General features: G+C 62.7%; 6 protein-coding genes and 1 non-coding gene across 7 annotated transcripts; 5 read left to right on the forward strand and 2 right to left on the reverse strand.

Annotated features, from left to right (window-relative positions):
- Nucleotides 1–215: 215 nt before the first annotated feature.
- Nucleotides 216–936, forward strand: BXZ73DRAFT_102215 (uncharacterized protein; the record flags this gene model as incomplete). Its single annotated transcript, XM_048015151.1, has 3 exons — nt 216–521; nt 577–691; nt 764–936. 3 exons carry the CDS (start codon nt 216–218, stop codon nt 934–936), a joined length of 594 nt encoding a protein of 197 aa, XP_047877047.1.
- Nucleotides 937–2,272: 1,336 nt separating this feature from the next.
- BXZ73DRAFT_78211 (uncharacterized protein) lies at nt 2,273–3,438 on the forward strand (the record flags this gene model as incomplete). Its single annotated transcript, XM_048022829.1, has 3 exons — nt 2,273–2,708; nt 2,805–2,944; nt 3,055–3,438. 3 exons carry the CDS (start codon nt 2,273–2,275, stop codon nt 3,436–3,438), a joined length of 960 nt encoding a protein of 319 aa, XP_047877048.1.
- A 392-nt stretch (nt 3,439–3,830) lies between these two features.
- Nucleotides 3,831–5,797, forward strand: BXZ73DRAFT_48236 (endo-polygalacturonase PG1; the record flags this gene model as incomplete). The annotated part of the gene is made up of 11 exons (XM_048020015.1): nt 3,831–4,059; nt 4,370–4,424; nt 4,492–4,508; nt 4,567–4,613; nt 4,673–4,722; nt 4,779–4,803; nt 4,854–4,941; nt 5,010–5,271; nt 5,323–5,440; nt 5,503–5,550; nt 5,621–5,797. The coding sequence occupies 11 exons, from the start codon at nt 3,831–3,833 to the stop codon at nt 5,795–5,797; spliced, it is 1,116 nt and encodes a 371-aa protein (XP_047877049.1).
- A 295-nt stretch (nt 5,798–6,092) lies between these two features.
- BXZ73DRAFT_t126 lies at nt 6,093–6,163 on the reverse strand. Its single transcript has one exon. It is a non-coding gene; the product is annotated as a tRNA-Gly (tRNA).
- A 618-nt stretch (nt 6,164–6,781) lies between these two features.
- On the forward strand, nt 6,782–8,889 carry BXZ73DRAFT_48255 (chondroitin AC/alginate lyase; the record flags this gene model as incomplete). Its single annotated transcript, XM_048020018.1, has 8 exons — nt 6,782–6,965; nt 7,083–7,149; nt 7,222–7,277; nt 7,337–7,610; nt 7,911–8,078; nt 8,129–8,264; nt 8,332–8,394; nt 8,485–8,889. 8 exons carry the CDS (start codon nt 6,782–6,784, stop codon nt 8,887–8,889), a joined length of 1,353 nt encoding a protein of 450 aa, XP_047877050.1.
- A 645-nt stretch (nt 8,890–9,534) lies between these two features.
- On the reverse strand, nt 9,535–11,810 carry BXZ73DRAFT_48167 (permease for cytosine/purines, uracil, thiamine, allantoin-domain-containing protein; the record flags this gene model as incomplete). The annotated part of the gene is made up of 11 exons (XM_048020001.1): nt 9,535–9,920; nt 9,980–10,041; nt 10,109–10,386; nt 10,438–10,699; nt 10,752–10,783; nt 10,837–10,993; nt 11,049–11,108; nt 11,166–11,189; nt 11,242–11,325; nt 11,395–11,484; nt 11,551–11,810. 11 exons carry the CDS (start codon nt 11,808–11,810, stop codon nt 9,535–9,537), a joined length of 1,695 nt encoding a protein of 564 aa, XP_047877051.1.
- Nucleotides 11,811–15,920: 4,110 nt separating this feature from the next.
- BXZ73DRAFT_90501 (uncharacterized protein) lies at nt 15,921–17,408 on the forward strand (the record flags this gene model as incomplete). Its single annotated transcript, XM_048025659.1, has 4 exons — nt 15,921–16,050; nt 16,074–16,273; nt 16,311–16,539; nt 16,606–17,408. 4 exons carry the CDS (start codon nt 15,921–15,923, stop codon nt 17,406–17,408), a joined length of 1,362 nt encoding a protein of 453 aa, XP_047877052.1.
- Nucleotides 17,409–17,512: the final 104 nt, after the last annotated feature.

The raw sequence follows: 17,512 nt of genomic DNA on the forward strand, positions 1-17,512 counted from the left end.
CGGGAAGGACAAGGACAACAAGACGAGCGGCGCGGGCAAGTACCTCAACGGGCCGCTGCGCGTGCGGCCAATGTCGGGCCAACCCGCGCCACGGCGGCAGCGCACGGCGAGCGTGTCGACGACCACGGGCTCCGGCACGGGGCGTCAACGCCGCGCGCGCCGCAGCTGGCTCCCCGGGGAGCGCGTCCGCGAACGGGTCGGTGCCGCCATCGCCGATGGGCAAGCAGGGCCAGTTCGAGGCGTATCCCGCGCCGGCCGACGGATCCAAGCGCGGTCGCAGAGCCAGCAGCCGTCGCCGCATGCGCAGACCCATCCGCCACCACCTCCCTCCCGCCCACGCCGCAACAGGAGGAGTACTCGCTCCAGTACAACGGAGCTCCCCCGACACGCCGATGTACGAGTCGCCGCCGACGTTCGACCCCGCGCACGGGCCGCAGCAGCAGTCGTCGCCGTCCTACCCTCCTCAGCCCACGCCTCAACAGCTTCAAGCCAGGCACAGGCGTCGCAGCAGCCTAGCCCGCGTCGGTGACGTTCCCGCCGGGGGCGCCGCCCGCGCAGAACCCGGGACCGGGCCAGTTCTACATGCCGTACGGGAACGAGTTCGAGGGCCAGACGATCAGCCTCGGGATGCTCGAGGAGCCGCCGCATCAGCACCCGCCGCAGTTCATGCACCCCCGCCTCCTCCACACCCGTCGCAGGCACAGGCGCAGGCGCAGGACATGAAGCACGGCGCGGTGCACTACGCGCCGTACCCGCCCCCCAGTATGCGCCCCACCACACCCGCACGCGATGGGGAACGGGCACCACGTGCAGATGCTCCCACACCCGCACCCGCACCCGCAGCACCAGCCGCAGATGGTCGCCGGGGGCTGGTCTACGGCGCCGCCCGGGGACCCGTCGGGCGACGTGTGGTCGGAGTACAAGTATTACGGCTGAGGCGGATCGCGTCGTATTTATTCCTTATGTTGCTCATCTACACGTCCTAGCTCCCGTCTCTCGATGCCCCTCTACTCCCCGCGACGCGCCACGACACCCCACACGCCTCCCGATCTAGTGCGATTTCTTGGTGTTCCGTGCCCCTTCCCGCTCGGTTCGGACGCTCTCGTGCGCCGACTGCTTGACGCTCAAAACGTGCTGCCCCGGCCTCCCGCGCATTCCTATCCCCTCCCCTCCCCCCGCAACCACATCGTAGGCTACGGATCCCGCTTTTCGCGCACCCTCCCTCCCTCCATCTGCCCCTTTCCCGCATTCGCCTTCACCTTCGTTCTTCCTCTTGTGTTCTTGTACTGTAACGAGTCTCCCTGCCCTGCCGCGCCCCGGCCGCCTTTACACGCCCGGCCCGCGCGCGTTACACACATGCGCATTGCTTTCGTGCTCCGTCCCTCTACTCTACCTCTCTACCTCTCTCGCTCTCTCTTCGGTCTGGATGTACATGCTCGCACCCTCCCCTCCTTCTGTGTCTCCGTGCCCCGGTCTCACTCTGTCTCTCTGTCTCTCTCACTCGCTTTGTCCCGCTCGTCCTGTGTATCCTTATGGCCGATACCACGCGACGTTTCTCGATCGGGTTTTCAATAGACACCCTTGCGCGCCGTCGCTTAATACGGTTCATGGCGTCGCCGTTTGTGCGTTCTCGAGTGAGTGCTCGTGAGTACGGGGGTGATGGGGCTCGTCGACGCGCGCTCGGAGTCGAAGGCAGCTCTTTTCACCACGTGCACGTGCACCGCCGCGCGTTCTCGGGACAGGAAAACGCAAGGAAAATCCTTCGCCAGTGAATTTTTCGACGCCTTTTTGAATGCGAGGAAAGGCGACTGATCACGGGTGGTAACAAAACGACAGACCCCTCGGCTTCCTGCAGATACGCGACGGAGCTCGAAAAAAAGCGACGCTTGCGCGGCTGGGCTCCAAAAAATACGCACGAGCGGGAGCGCCTATCGGGGACCCTGGCTGCCAAGCGTCGCTTTATTCGAGCTCCGCCCTGTATCTGCGGGAAGCCGAGGGGCCTATCGTTTGTTACCAGCTGGAAATGGTACATATTTGGTGCATCATCGGAATGCTCCCTTCGAAAGCCGTGTTTTACTGGTCTTTTCCCGCCTTTTTTGCTCGCCCATGAAATCGACGCCGGAAATTTCACTTGCGAGTGACTTTTTCCGCGCCTTTTCATGCGCCAAAAACTCGGTGGTGCACATCGTGTTTGAGCGGCTGCGTTCACTGAGGTCCGAACGCTCTCGAATGCAACCACCACGAGCCTAACCTGCCCGCTCTATCTCCCAGTATGTACACCACGCCGGGGCCGCACACGCCGAAGCGCAGTTCTTTGGTTTGGGGCGACAGTGTTCCCGCGCTGCTGATGGGTGCTAAAAGTGGATCCTGTCGCTGCTGTCCGCTTTGTCTCGCTTTTGCCGCGGCCCGCGGTGTGGACATGTGCCCGGTCCCGTACGCCAATAACGTCGATATGCATGGCCGTCTGATGTGGCAGCACGTCCGCTCGCGACGTTCGGACCACGCTCTGGGGCGCATGATCGGTCGTCTTGATGCAGAACATCCGAGCTTTAGCAGATCTGGGACGCAGGGCTCGCCGCCGGGCCGCGGTGGAATGGGGCTCACGCAGGACGCGACGAATGGGGGAAACGGACCCGAGAGGGACGGGGGGCACGGTGGTCCGGGAGAGAGGAGGGTTGTCGCCAGAGGCGGCGAGAACCTCGGAGTCTGTGCGCAGTACTTTTGGCAGAGTTGTTCCGCCCAATCTTACTAGCACTGCTCGAGCTGGAGGCGGATGTGATATGTTTAGTGTTCTATTTTTAGAGACGGCGGGCCGCCACCCGGGCCGTGGGTGAGTGGAGCACGGGCGGCGGGCGGGACGGCGGCTGATGCCATCATGCGTCTGGTTCACCTTCTCCGTCGACCGCCACCGTCTTGGGTCGCTGTCCTCTCGGGGTCGAGGCAGGTGAGCGCAGGGCTCCAGCGTCCTCATCCGCCCTCATGCGCTGCAACAGATTTTTGGCGGATGGCTGACGTACGGGCCCGCATTTTCCAGTGCCGCGTCGCTCATCCCAGCTCTTGTTGCACAAGAGCACGAGATTCGATGCCTTTATCAGTGCCTCAAGGCGAGAGGGTGGTGTTGCTCACCCTCTGCAGATCACAGGGCACGCACCATCTTGCGGTATTTTTTCCCGTCCACTCATTGAGCGTGAAGTGGTCCGGCGTTCACACCGTCCAACGCGCGTGACGGAAAACAGCGCGCGGAACCGACCTGCTGGCGACCACTTGGAGCTCGTATTGCAAGGGCGTAAGCTCGGGCGATCGACTGGTGTCGCTCGCGCAAACTGCACATTCACCACAGCGGGCCGCCTCTGTACCCGCCCGAGTGGCAACATTCAAATCATTGTCACATCCGCCCTACGGACCAGGTTTATAGATCATCCCCCTTCCGTGGCCTAACCCGATCTCGATGTTCATCTTCCGGAGCAACGCCATCAATAACCTCGCACCCTACCGACGTTCTCACTCCACGGCAGACGGCCTCTCGCGCGCCGCCTGGCCCGCTCTTCCCGTCGTGCCCTGACCCCGTCGCGGCCCAGCATGGCCCAGGGCGCCCTCACTGCCAGGGAGCGTCGCATGCGCGCATACCAGCGGAGTGGCTACGCACTAGCGTCGCGCACACATGATCCACACCATCCCCTTCCCGCCCGTCGTTCTGCACCTGCCCGCGCTCTGTTTCTCCGAGCCCGACGCGCACCTCCAGAGTCGTATAAACGCGCCATGCGTCTCGCCCATCGTCCTCCAGCTTCACCGTCTCCCACCACCGGAATCTGCTCCCCAACCTCGCTACCATGGCCGCACTCCTCCGTCTCGTCGCCCTCCTCGCGCTCGCCCACACCCTCGCCGCCTCCCCGGCCCCCGCGGCCGAGCCCAGGTCGAGCGACTGCACCGGCACGATCTCCTCCCTCAACGACGTCGCCGCCGCGGTCAAGTGCACGACCGTGACCATCAACGCGTTCACCGTCCCCGCCGGCGAGACCTTCAGCCTCTCGCTCCTCTCGGGCACGAAGGTCACGATGAGTGCGTGCCCCTTCCTTCCCTCCTCTGCCGCCCCCTCTCAGCCGCAGTACCGTGTCCGGGCGCATCTGCGACGGCACGGGCCCGCGCCGCTCGGTCGCGCGTCGCGCGTACGCATTTAGCGTTCGCGGACGCGGAGAAAGGGGGGCCGCGGATGCAGTGGCGGTGCAATTTATAGCGGTGCTGACGTCCAAGGTGCCCCACCCCCCTCAATCGCCGACTTCGCGTCGCACACGCGTGCTATTGCCTCCGCGCGCGTCGTGCCGAACCCGCGCATCCACGCGCGCCGTGCTGCGCTCGTGCGTGGACGCAGACGGCGATGTCACTTTCGCGGTGAAAAACTGGGCTGGCCCTCTCTTCCAGATCAGGTGTGTGCGCGGTGGTCGGTGCGGTCGACGTGCGAGCACGAACTGATGCGTTGTGCCTTGTGTTTAGCGGCACTAGCATCACTTGTGAGCTCACCCTGTGTGCGGAAGGGTGTGTCAGTGCTCACGGAAATTTTCTGACCAGTCAACGGCAACGGCCACACCTTCAACGGTAACGGCGCCTCGTACTGGGTGGGTGTGCTCCCAATCGGTGAGTGTAGAAGGTGACTGCTAACCACATCACATAACAGGATGGCCAGGGCGTCAACGGTGGTGTCACCAAGCCCGACCCCATGATGAAGTGCGCATGCTCCTCGCCGTGTACTACTGGTGCGTTATGTGCTAATACCTCTACAGGATCAAGATTTCCGGCACGTTCACCGTACGTTGCGCGCCACCATTGCGTCCGGCACATGCTGACTTTCGCCACAGAACACCAAGGTGCTCAACTCGCCCGCGCGCGTCTACAGCGTCTCGAACCCCGCGACGCTCGTGATGTCCAAGCTCACCATCGACAACTGTACGTCCCCACTCCGCGCACCCCCAGGTGACGACCTCGCGCGCTCACACGTTTGTCCGTCCGCACAGCCGCGGGCGACGCCGCGAACTCCGCGTCCGGCGGCAAGGCCGCGGGCCACAACACGGACGGGTTCGACGTGAGCACGACGGACCTGACGATCGAAGACAGCACGGTGCACAACCAGGACGACTGCCTCGCGATCAACAAGGGCAGCAACATCATCTTCCAGCGGAACTCCTGCACCGGCGGCCACGGCATCTCCATCGGCTCGATCGACTCGGACGTCACCGTGTCCGGCATCCAGATCCTGAGCAACACCATCACCAACAAGTGCGTTCCCTTTTCCGCCCACGGACGATGTCTGACCTGACCCTCCTGCAGCGACCAGGCGCTCCGCATCAAGACGAAGGCGGCGGCGTCGGGCTCGACGGTGTCCGGCATCACCTACTCCGGCAACACCGCGACGGGCATGCGCGAGTTCGGCGTCCTCATCGACCAGGTCCGCGCTCTCCCATCTCCCCTCTCGTCTCAGCCCCGCTCACCGTGACCCCGCGCGCGCAGAGCTACCCCTCGACCCTCGGCACCCCCGGCACTGGCGTCAAGCTCACGGTGCGTCCCGCGCGCCCCCAACGTCTGGACCTCCAGTGCTGACCCGGGCCTCACGCACTCGCGCACACAGGGCGTGAACTTCGTCGGCAGCACGAACTCGATCTCCGTCAACAGCGGCGCGAAGCGCGTGGCCGTCAACTGCGGCTCCGGCGCGTGCACCGGCAGCTGGAACTGGTCCGCGCTCAAGGTCTCCGGCGGCTCCGCCGGCACGATCAACTACTCGGGCATCCAGAACTACTCGCAGTGAGCGCGTGGGGGGAATCGTCGCCCGAGTCTTTGCATTGGTGCGGATGGTTTTGGCTTTGGCTGATGAAGGTTCTCGGTTTGGCTTGTATACTAGCTAGTGATCATACCCTGGCTCCCGCTGCGTCTGTTCAAAAAATCCTATGAAGTACGACGTATTTGCGCTCAATGCAGGCTTGCAGGGCAACTGTTGGTATTATGTGCGTGCGGTAGAAAGCAGCAGATTAAGTTCGTTGTACGTGAAGTGTGATGCTCGCTGATATGTACAGCGAGCAAAAACAATGGAACACTGGGAGAAATGCATTAAGGGGGAATCGAACCCCCGGCGGGTCGATGGCAACGACCCAGGTTACCACTACCCCATTAATGCTATGACAAAGGAGGCTGCATTACATAATATGGGGTGGCAGACGTCCGGCTTGACAGGGCAGACGCGGGGCAGATTTCTTTTCGCTCGTCCTCCGCCCATCCCGTTGCCCCTCGCCGCCACCAACGACACCCGCCCAGCGCATTTGATCTGGTCCCCTTCGTGTACGTACAGGTGCTCATCAATGAGCAGGATGTCTCCGCAACCACGTCCACGCCATTGACATGCCCCTGGTCATGGCGCGCCCTTTCCAATTCCTCGCGTTTCGTGTCTCCGCAGCCTCGACACGCGCACGCGGCAACCTCGGCGCTGCTACTTGTGCGCTGCCATCCAATGCACGGATCAAGGTCTTGGCGGTGGTGGTGCCAGCCTCCAAGCTCACTCGGGCCTGCCCCGGACGACACCAGTTCTCGTGTCTACGATCACGTCTGCCGACATCCTCCCCCACATCCGCCAAGCCCGCTCCCTCCATCCCTCATTTCAAAACTCGGCGCGCGGGTAGCGCTGCCCACCTTTTGCCCCACCCCCTCTTTTCGCTCTCTTGTCCATCGCCCCGTACTCGGAGGCCCTGTCTGTCCTTTCCCCACCCCCTTCCTTCCACTTTAACCGGGCTCTCTCGAAATGCGCGGCACCGTTGCCATCGTCCTGGCCTCCACGGCGCTCAGCGCGAGCGCTTTTACGAGCTACGCCAACGATTTCATCGACCCCAAGATCATCCTCTCCAACGGGCTCAGCAACCTCACCATCGAGGCGCAGGAGACCATCGTCGAGTGGGCGGAAGATCTTGCCGCAGCCGGGCCATGGAGTGGGTGCCTCGTCCTCCGTGCTTCTTTCCCGCGCTCATCGTGCTGCTCCACCCCGACGCCCTTCCTTAACGTTATCTGCGTCCTCCCCCCTGATCCGCCTCGGGGCGTGAGAGCAGATGTTACGAGCAAGCCGTTCACCCCGCCGTCGGGCACGAAAAAAGACTACATGAGCTTTGCACCCTAGTGAGTCACCGTTTGAGCGCGCTGCATGCGTACGGCCTTCCGTGGACGCTCACCCCGACCTACCCGATCTAGCTGGTGGCCAGACTGTTCTAGCGTTGGGAACACCACGGCACTCACTCAGAACGAGGGTACGTTCTTTGTTCAGTTGTCTCTCGCGCGTACACCCACCTCCTTCCCGTCCGCGCAGTCTGGACGACTTGCCCATACGTCGTGCGCGATGGCAAGTTCAACCCCGACGCCCGCGAGGTGAACGACATCGGCAACTTCGAAAGCATGGCCAACGCCGTCTTCTACAACGCCCTCGCGTGGGCGACCAACGGCACCACGACCTACGCCGAATCCGCCGCGCGCTTCATAAACACCTGGTTCCTCGACGCGGACACCGGCATGAACCCCAACCTCAACTACAGCCAGATGCAGCGCGGGCCCACCGGACAGAAGGGAACCCACACTGGAATCTTGTACGTCTTGCCCCCCGTTCGCCCCGTCCTTTGTCGCCGCGCTCCCCCTCGCCCGCATATACCGCGCATGGAACATCTCATGCTCTCATGGCGTGCTTTGCCAAGACTTTTGTCGCGAGCGCCCCTGCTGTTGCGAGCGACCGCTCGTCGACGGCTAGGGCGCTTATCTGTCCGGTCCAACCACCATGCCCACATCCGTGATGCATCGGCTCCCGGGTGCTGTGGGCTGTGTCCCGTTTACGGTCTTCCATGTCCGTCCCAAAGCCCTTGGAGCTCGCTAACTGAGGATTTCTCCAACAGGGACCTCAAGTGCATGGCAAAGGTTGTGTCCGCAGTGCTCCTCATGCGAGAAGGCAAGGCGGCTGCATGGACCACCGAACTCGACACCGGGCTGAACTCTTGGACGACCGAGTACATTGGGTGGCTTACCTCGGCTGGCATCGCGCTTGAGGAGAAGGCTGCGCCCAAGTGAGCGCCTCGTGCTTCTTGTGTGATGTCATGGGGCTGACTTGATGCAGCAACCACGGCACTTTCTACTACAACCAGCTTGCTGCCCTTCAGGTCCTCGTTGGTGACAATGACGGCGCAAAGGCTACTGTGACGGACTACTTTACCACTAAGTACCTTGACCAGATCGCTGCGAACGGCGACCAGGTACGTCCTTCAGGGCGTTCATCTTGTTTGTTTGATAGGTATTGACCGACATGTTGCCTCCAACTAGCCGCTTGAAACTGCGCGCACACGCCCTTACCACTACCGTGCTTACAACCTCGCCGCCATGATTGTATGTGCCAGCCTTCTCTCACACCTGGCACCTGTTGATCCATTCCATGCATCCCGCTTGTCGCCGCTTCCCCGCATTTCGATTCCCTAGACTAACGCCAAGATCGGAGATTACGTCGGCTACTCGGCGTGGAACCTGACGACCCACAAGGGCTCGACGATCCAAACCGCACTCGACTACGCGATGACGCTCGGGCCCGGCACCGAAGTCGCGTCGGAGCTGTACCCGAACATCGTCGCCGTCGGCGCGACGTACGGCGACGCCAAAGGCACGTACGCCAATTTCATGCTCACCAAGGCCGGCGACGGGTACGTCGCGGACGCGCAGTTCCTCTGGAACCAGCCGTTCTCGGACTCCGGCCTCGTCAAGGCCCCCACATCGGCATCCCTGGAGCCAGTGCGCAACATAGGCGGAGCCGGCGGTGTGCGCCCAGGGCTGCTCGGCGCGACCGTCGCGGGGTTCGGCGTCGTGGCCGTGCTTGTGCTCGGGGCGTGACCGTGCGTCGTCCCCGTCTGCTGTGGCCGGTTTCCCGTCTGGATTGGGTTGAATTGGATCGTTCGCACATTGAGTACACCATTGACGGTCATCTTGCATATTTATCGCTCCGGCGGGCGCACCGCTCGCGTCCACATCGCTATACTCATCCGAACCCCGATACCATACCAGCGTATACTATATGTCTGCTCCATTTGCGCGTGGTCGTCCTAAGCGCGATCGTGCCGCGTGTGTAGATCTAGTTCATATCTTGTTAGATTCGACCTTGACGTGACCTCAGCGAGGCACGGTACAGGGTACAATAAATGTACGCAATACTACTGCTGCTGTCCGTTGTTCTTTGTTGTCGAAGAAAGCACTTGCCGCATCCAGTCGAACACGAAGATCCCTGTGACCTCGCTCACACACGCGGCCGACTCCTTCATCCAAACCAAAGTACGCACTACTTAGTGCTAGGGGTTTATCGGAGGTGCAAAGCGTAACGGTAGTGCAATTTTGTGCTCGTCCCCGTCCCCCCTAGCCTATGAAATAAATATTGGGAACGTCAGACTACACTTTCAAGACGAATCAAAGGACATTCAGGGAGGGATGAGGAAGCGTCGTCCGCCAAGCCCAGAATTGGGGTGGACGCGTGCGTACACCGCTCTACGCCTTCTCACCATCGCGCATCCCTGGTATCACTCTCCTCGCCGCAACAACCACCCGCGGCGCCCCCCTCGCCCCCCACCGCCGCCCCAGCGCGCGCGCGCCCGCATACGCCCCCACCGCGACGGCGAACCCCATCAGCATCCCGACGTCGCCCGTCCCGCGCGCGGCGACCGGGCCCGTCCACCACACCTGCTGCATCCCGAGCACGCTCGCGCCCACGGCGGCGGCGAGCGCGAGCAGCGCGGGCCACGGCGGCGGGAGCGACGGGTGCGCCGGGGAGTCCCACGCGTCACGCGCGGGGTACGCGGCGTACGTGCGCCGGAAGAGAATGTGCTCGGTGAGCGCGGCGGCGAGGAAGGGCGCGAGCCAGTATCCGATGAGCGCTTCCAGAAGCACGTGCGTGAGGACGAACGAAAGGATGGGGAGGGGAAGGGCGGCGTACCAAGGATATCGACGAACGTCTCGTAGAAGCTCCGTGCGCCGACGATCGCGACCGGGATAAGCCTGCGGGGGTAAGGGCCGCTTCGGGGTCAGCATCGGCTCCCAGCGTCCTCGTAGTGCGAACACTTACACGGCTGTTGATGCGATGGCGACGACGCCGCGCGGCAGGCGCGCGAACGCGCGGTGTACAGTCATGAAGCTCATGCAGACGGTATACATCGTCGGCGCGCACGCGCTCGGGGCTGTCAAGCTGAGCAGCACGAGCAGGAACTTCCCGAAGCGGCCCGTCGGCGCGAGGACGGCGGCCACGAGCCCACCGACGTCGTTGCCGTCCCCGAGTCCCGCGGACCACGCAGGTACCACGGTTGCGCCCGCGGCGAAGGCCGCGCCTAGCATGTGCGCGGGAACCTGCATACGCGAGTTATAGAGGATTAAAAAGATGAGGATGTAGGTACGCACGGAGGATATCAAGAAGCCTAAGTAGGTATACCAGAATATGCGCCACGCGGACGCATTCTTGTCGTGGTACACGCCATAATCGGGCGTCAGTGTTGACCAACTGACCACGGTGACCGCGAGGGAGGCACCAGAGGTCATGATCGCGGCGGCGGAAGCAGGTCCGGCGGGATTTATGAGAGGCGCGCTCATTAGTTGGTGGCCACCAACGATGAGCATGACGATGAAGGCGATGACGTTGGGGATCCATATGAGGAGTTCGTACCTAAGAGGAAGAGTATTGGCTGAGCCGACTAAACGAGCTGATGAGTACATACCAGTGGAGAACCTGGCAACCACAGAATGTGATCTGCATTTTCTTCAATTAGACATTTTCGATATCATCGAGAAGTGCATGCATACAATGAGGGAAATTAACGCGATGATCACGATGCCCAAAGTAGCATCCAGATGTGGTGAGGCCTCAGCAAGTGTCTGTCCACCAACGATGGTGTTGATCACCAGATAGCCTTGCATCGAAAGAACGTTGAGGATACTGGGGATGACTGCGCCGTAATATCTAGAGACATTGTGTTTGAACAATCACGGAGGCCAGATTCCAGAACCAAACATACCCCCACGAGAATCTTGCAGCAACCATGGATCGTGTGCCCAGCTTGGGCCCAAAAATCGCGCTATTCACGACAGTGAGAGGTAGCAATACCAGAGATATGGTTGAGAGCGGAGCTCACAAGAACGACGGAAAGGCACAGGAACTGTGAGACATCATCATCAACAACAATCCTGCGCTGCTTACGAAGGACTCACATGAGATCGACAAAGAGGATGAGGTAGAAAGAATCCCGGATGCCCAGACCGTAAAACGCAGGTCCAACAGTCCCCGCGCTGAGTCTAGACGAGCATGCAGCATGCAATAATATAAGTCCGAGTCAAGATTTCGCAAGAAAAGAGGCCACGCACGTGAGGATATTCGCATTCGCCGAGAACCACACGAAGAAGAACTGATACAACCTCTTATCTGTCCGCTGCGAGTCTGGTATTGGCTCGATCCTGAACCCGCGTCGTGCGTCGTGATTAGCTCATCTTTCCACGTGATAGTAGAAAGCCGCGACCCACCCTTCCATCTCGAGCCCCAACGCAGCGAGCCGCCGCGTCGCGTGCTGTGTCCACCGTCCGACCCGTGTCCGCGCCTCCCGCACCGCGTTGCCCTCCTCTATGATCAACACACCCGCTGATGCCTTCTCCGCCTTTTCTGCATCCCCGGCGTGAGAGATATGGACGTCAGGGAGGGGGAAATGGTCTTTGGACTTGGTGGAGGATTTGCTCGAAGAGGATCCCTTCTCGGCGGCGGAGTCGATAGCAGTGAAGAGCAGCATCTATGGCGGCTGTGTTGGTCGATGTATGCGGCCAAGAGAGTAAGAAGTGATGCTCGCTCGGGTCGCAGAGGTGTATTCTGTGTACTCTCTGAAGAGAGGGGGGGCTGGGCGTAGTGGAGGTTGTATCTGAACGTCGAACGTCGAACGACGGTGCGCATGGGGTAGTCTTCACCGCGCGTGAGAGAAGCGGAGGCCTGGGATCGGGAACGAGAGTGAGCGTGAGGCGCGAAAAGAAGAATCTCGAGAACTTACAATGCGATAAAGGTCAGCCTTCACTTTCAAGGACGTCGATGTTGCAGCAGCGCCGAAGACGCTTTGTCGAGACAACCATCAATCCGTTGTGCATCTCTTGAGGACATTCGAAAAGCTGCGACATCCGCGAACGGCTCATGGCTTTCGTCAGTCGGATGTGCGATCTCTGAGGCTGGTCGCCGTCGAAACTCCGACTCCGCGTCGCTGGGTTTTGCATGGGAAGAACCAAAAGGGCGAGGCCGGGCCATGGCGCTGGTACGTGGACTTAAGCTCGCCAAAACCGGATGGGGAAAGTTCAGATAACGCGTGGCGTGGTGGAGAGAAAGGCGACCGTGGTGTTTTAGGGCGCGCATATGGATGCTAAGACTGCCTAGACTCGGCACGGGGCTCTAGGGGACCTGCCGAGCCTTGGAGGAAGACCGAAGGATGGAGAGACTTTTCTTGACGCTGTGACTGGGGTCCAACTCCTGGATGTATGCGACGCGCCCCCGTGCTTGGCTTCCTAGAATAGAAAGGGGGACATTTCGATACGATCCACGATCTGAGAACGCAAGAGAACATGGAGTCATGTTGAAAAGGTTGTCGTGGTGCAGGGGCAACCGGCGGCGCTAGACCCGCGACAAGCGCTACCCAAGCGAGCGCGCGTCCCACGCCCGTTTTTCACTGACTTGGTACGCTCAGTGCTCTTCGATTTCGTAGCGTGCCACGATCATTTCATGCCCGGGCATTTTCTCCATCGGATGTCCAAGCCACAGTTAATAACTTGCAGTATGACATAGCGCCGACCTCCCACGAGATTCCAGGTATGTACAACATCCTCGTCACTGGAGAGACACCGACTCATTCTTCCACCAAAACGCAGCCACCTCCCCATCTGCTTAGAACGCAGTGTTAGAAGACGTCAGGAACCCCACGCGCCCCACGCATCTCGCATTGGCTGGACGACACGCCCGTCGAGCGACCTGGAGCCATTCCGCCCGCCTCCATGCCTCCGTCGATCGTGACCGGCGCTGACGGTGACTACAATGGCGCCCGCGTCCCCGACTTCGCGCCTAGGTGAGGCGTACGGAGGCGCGGGCGAGATGGATTTCCAGAAGTGCTGCCAGCGTAGCCCAGCTCGTAGTCAGGAAGAAAAGAGCGTGTGACCGCTCCAGTTCAATGAGAGTCGCTTCCGCGCGAACCTTTTGGCGCTTGATGCAACACGTGCACTGCAATCCCAGATCTAATGGGTTGCGTGCGCTCTCGTCTCTTGAGTCTTGACCACGTCTTCGATCTCCAAGTATGAGAGGCGGAAGCGAGCATGATGTGAGTACCAAACATCCTTCCTATGTTTTCTGAACACAGTTACATAGTCATTTCTTTCGTCTCCCGTCACTTCGACTGTCACTACCTGGCACCGAGCTCATGGCTCCGTCGCCTCCCAGGCGCGGAATGTCTGCTATTGGTGGCTTCAAAACCGTGCTATCAAAATACAGCAGGCCCCTACTCCCGGTCCCCACCGTGCCCAGTGCTTACCACTAGGGCAAGGGCAAAACCTGTCACACGACACGAAAGCGGCCCACAGCATTAGCAGGTGCATGTATGCGCGTGGTCCCCCGGACCGGTGAGTGCTGATCACACTTCAAGTTGAGGTTTATATATGATGCTGTGCGGATGCACGATGCGCTGACGCGTCGCTCGATCCATGACTGCAGGTCAACTGATGCACCGCACCACACAGCATGGCCCGACCTTCACCTCGTCGAGATTCACCGGGCGCAGGCCCCGAAGAAGAGCACCATTACGCCAAAGAGACTCTCGTCGCCCGCACCGCACGATCGAAGAACGTTCGCGTGATCGACGAACCACAGAACGCGCGAAGGCGAGATGAACCGCCAAGGCACACACAGACCGGCCTCCCCGCCGGCCTCGGGGACGCAAGGCGATCAAATGACCATTAGCCGTTCAAGGCGTGGCATTACGCTTCCTTCTTCTTCCGGCTGTCCAGCATCGAGGAAGAGCGCAGGCGTGCCTTCGACGACGTCATCAAATAGGACCTCGCGTCTCGGACCGGGAAAGCGGCACGCGAGAGGCCGGGCCTCGCGCGCGCGGTGCTGTGTCGCGACGGCGCGCTGCCGGCATAACCACCAACGTTTCCGCACGCCGGGCAAGCACCGTACGCACCCGCTGCGCGCATTCCCCCACTCCGCATTTTCGCGCTCTCCTCTCTCTCACGCGGCTAGTTCTCCCGGCGTCTGCGCTGGCAACGTTCGTCGTTCATCTTTCCACGGCGGACTCAAGTTGCCAACCCCTCGTGTATCTTGGCGTTCGTTCGGACTCTCGGGCCCGGTACCAGGGCTCGCCAAGTCCGGATACGTCGAAGTTGGCGCCAGGTGAGCCGCCAACTAGTGTCCACTGCGCAAACGCATGTAAAATGAACTCTTTCCCACTCTGGCAGCACACTCGGTTCCCGGCATTCGCGATTTTCACGCCCTGCCTGTGCGTTTTATTTCGGGCCGACGAGATGGGTACGAGTCTCTCATCGGGTATGAATGGTGGGATAATCTTTCGACTGGCGCCCTGACGAGGCCGCCGACGGTCCTCGACAGTGCACGCACCACTTGCAATGGCAACAATGGAATGCCGTTGTGCTCCGTTTGCGTACTCCTCTACGGGACCTCTCCTAGGCCGGCCACAGCGCTCGTGCGTAGAATACGCGACATGTCCCCGCTCGCACCACCGCGGCGTCCCAAGGTGCGCTTCGAATTCGCGGAGATGCGCGACCCTGAGCTCATTTTGCCACATCTCAGGCGAGTCACCACGTCTCTTCCGTTCACCTCGCCCACGCACGCCGCCGCGCTAGGAACTTGGGAACCCGGCCGGTCGGCGTCAAGGCCCTAGCCCCGCGTGTCACCCATCGTCGCCCAGTCGCTCGCCTTCGAATGGATGCTCGCAGCGCCCGGACGGCGTCAGCTGTCGCCCCTCCCCCCCCCGTTATCGCGTCTTACGAAGGCTGATAGAAGATCCGGAGGCGCGGGGCCAAAAGCGTCACGGCGGGACTCACAGCCGCCACCCTCCCGCCCGCGAAGTTGCAAACATTCCTCGCGCTGCGCCCGGGGACCGGCCACCAAAGCTATAACACGTTCGTCGCCCACGTCTTGTCGCGGTGGCCTTCGCGAGGGATGTGGGCGTGGGGGCGACGGCGGGGAGCGACTCGGAGCCTGGTGCGTGCTCTTTTGGCATTGTTTCACGAAGACGCCGCGCCGCGGCGGCTCCGCGCGCTGGATGAGGCGGGTGGCCTCTCAAGTTCTCAGGAGCGATGTCCCACGTTTGTGGTGCAGCGCCGGAGCCCGGAGTCGGGGAGGGAGCGGAAGTGCGTCTGCCGTTCCGTGCGCCTTTCGTACCCACACAGCATGTGAGCGAGGGCGCACAGACGAGGAAGGCTGTGTGCACGACCCTGGCGTTGGCGGCTCTGACGAAACGTGAGCGATGGATGGGCACACGACCGGGCGCAGGTCAGGGGCGGCGCCCGGGGCGACGAACGAGGGCGGGGGTCGCGTCGCGTGCCCCGCCCGCGTCCGCTCGCCGTTGCACGCGCCGCGGGGGTCGTGCGGGACGGGGCGATAACGGGCTCGGGCAGCGGGCGCGGAGAACATATGCCTGCCGGATCGGGCAGGCCGCGGGGAGGGCGCTGCACGTGCGCCGGGGAGCCAATCGCGGGGGGCGGGGATGGTCGTGCGACGCGCACGTTTCTGAGGCACACGACCATTTGCCCCGCCCGGCGTCCTCGCTCGCGCAGGCCGCGATATAAGCCATGATCGTCGCGCCTTCGCGACCCACCCTCGCCCGCTCTGTCGTGTGCCCCGCCCCGCCCCCGCCATGTCCGCACCCCCCGACGCGCCCATCGTCTACGCCGCGAGCGTGAACCCCCCGCGCCGCGCCAAACGGCAGCGCACCGGCTCCGTCGGAGACACGCCCTCCTCCCCCACCGCCCCCACCACCGCCCGCCGTGTCTCCAACCCATCGCGGCAGCCGATCCTCCCCAAGCAGCCCACGGGCGGGTACGCAGTGCCGTCCCCGACTCCGACGACGCATCCGACGCGGAGGACGACTACGACCCCGGCCGCGACGCCGCCCCTGCTCCCAAGCGCCGCGGCCGCAAGCCTGGGACCATGTCGCGCTCCGCCCGCGAGAGCCTCGCAAGCTCAACCATTCCCGCATCGAGAAGGCTCGTCGCACGAAGATCAACGAGACCCTCTCTGCCCTCAGCACCCTGTCGGAGAGCGCGATCAGGTCGTCGGTGGCTCCGACGGCGTTGTGGCCCCACCGCCTGCCCCGGTGGAGGACAAAGGGAAGAAGGGCAAGGGCAAAGTGGAGGGCGGGAGCGAGAAGGAGTTCAAGCTCGACGTGCTCGTCAAGACCGTCGAATACATGCAAGACCTCGTCGCGCGCGTCCAGGCGCTCGAAGCCGTCGTCCAGGGCTGCGGCTCCTGCCGCCGTGCTGCCGCCTCGATCCCCTCTCCCCCTGGCTCCAACGTCGACGCCGACGTGCAGATGCACCCAGCGCGCTCGGTCCCGTTGTCGCCGAAGCGCAGGCGCGAGGGGCGCGAGGACGACGCGCTCGAGGGCATCCAGCGCGACGCCCGCCGTCTGCGCCTCGGGCACCCCACCCACCCCCACGGCCGCGAGGAAGACGACTCCTACGGAGGCGACGACGAGCACCCGTCCCCGACGCCGCTCACCGCGCCCTCCGCCCCCGCCTCCACATCCGCCCCCACCCCCACCTCCTCGCGCGCGAGCGACCGCTCGACCGCCTCCCCGCGCCTCCCGCCCATCGCGTCGTGGCTCCCGCACCCGTACGTCGACCCGAGCAGCCTCATGTCCGGCCCATCGCCGACCCGCGGCCCCTCCCCCAGCGGCGCCCCCTCCGCCCGCGCGCCGGCGAACGTGCAGCTCCCGAGCCCCCCGCCGTCGGGCCGCTTCCGGCCGACGATCACGCTCGCGAACATGCCCGCGCTCGCGCTCCCCGCGCCCGCGCGCCCCGTCCAGCGGGAGCGCGCGGCGAGCACAACCTCGCACTCGCAGCGGCCGCCATCGCACCAGCCGCACCAACACCAGCAGCAGCAGCAGCAGCAGCAGCGCAAGTCAATCTCGATGTCCCCGGTAGTCTCGCCGACGTGGACGCCGGAGGACGAGTCCGCGGCGTCGCTGCTGCTCCAGATCGGCTCGAAGCCGCGGAGCGCGTCGACGAGCTCGACGGGCTCGATGGCGCTCCCTATGGTGCGCGACGACTGGAGGGAGGAGCGGGGGTTCGCGGCACCGCGCGAGGTGGTGACCCCGAGCGCGTTGCTTGGGATGAGGGATTGAGTTGGGGCGATGCGAGGTATGTGAAGGTCTCGTGTCGACGGGTCGTGGACTCTCGAAGATATGTACCCCTGCCGCAGACTGCAGTACTTGAAGCTTTCGTCGTG

Source organism: Epithele typhae, assembly GCF_022376455.1.
Source record: "Epithele typhae strain CBS 203.58 chromosome Unknown BXZ73scaffold_30, whole genome shotgun sequence".
NCBI lineage: Eukaryota > Fungi > Basidiomycota > Agaricomycetes > Polyporales > Epitheliaceae > Epithele > Epithele typhae.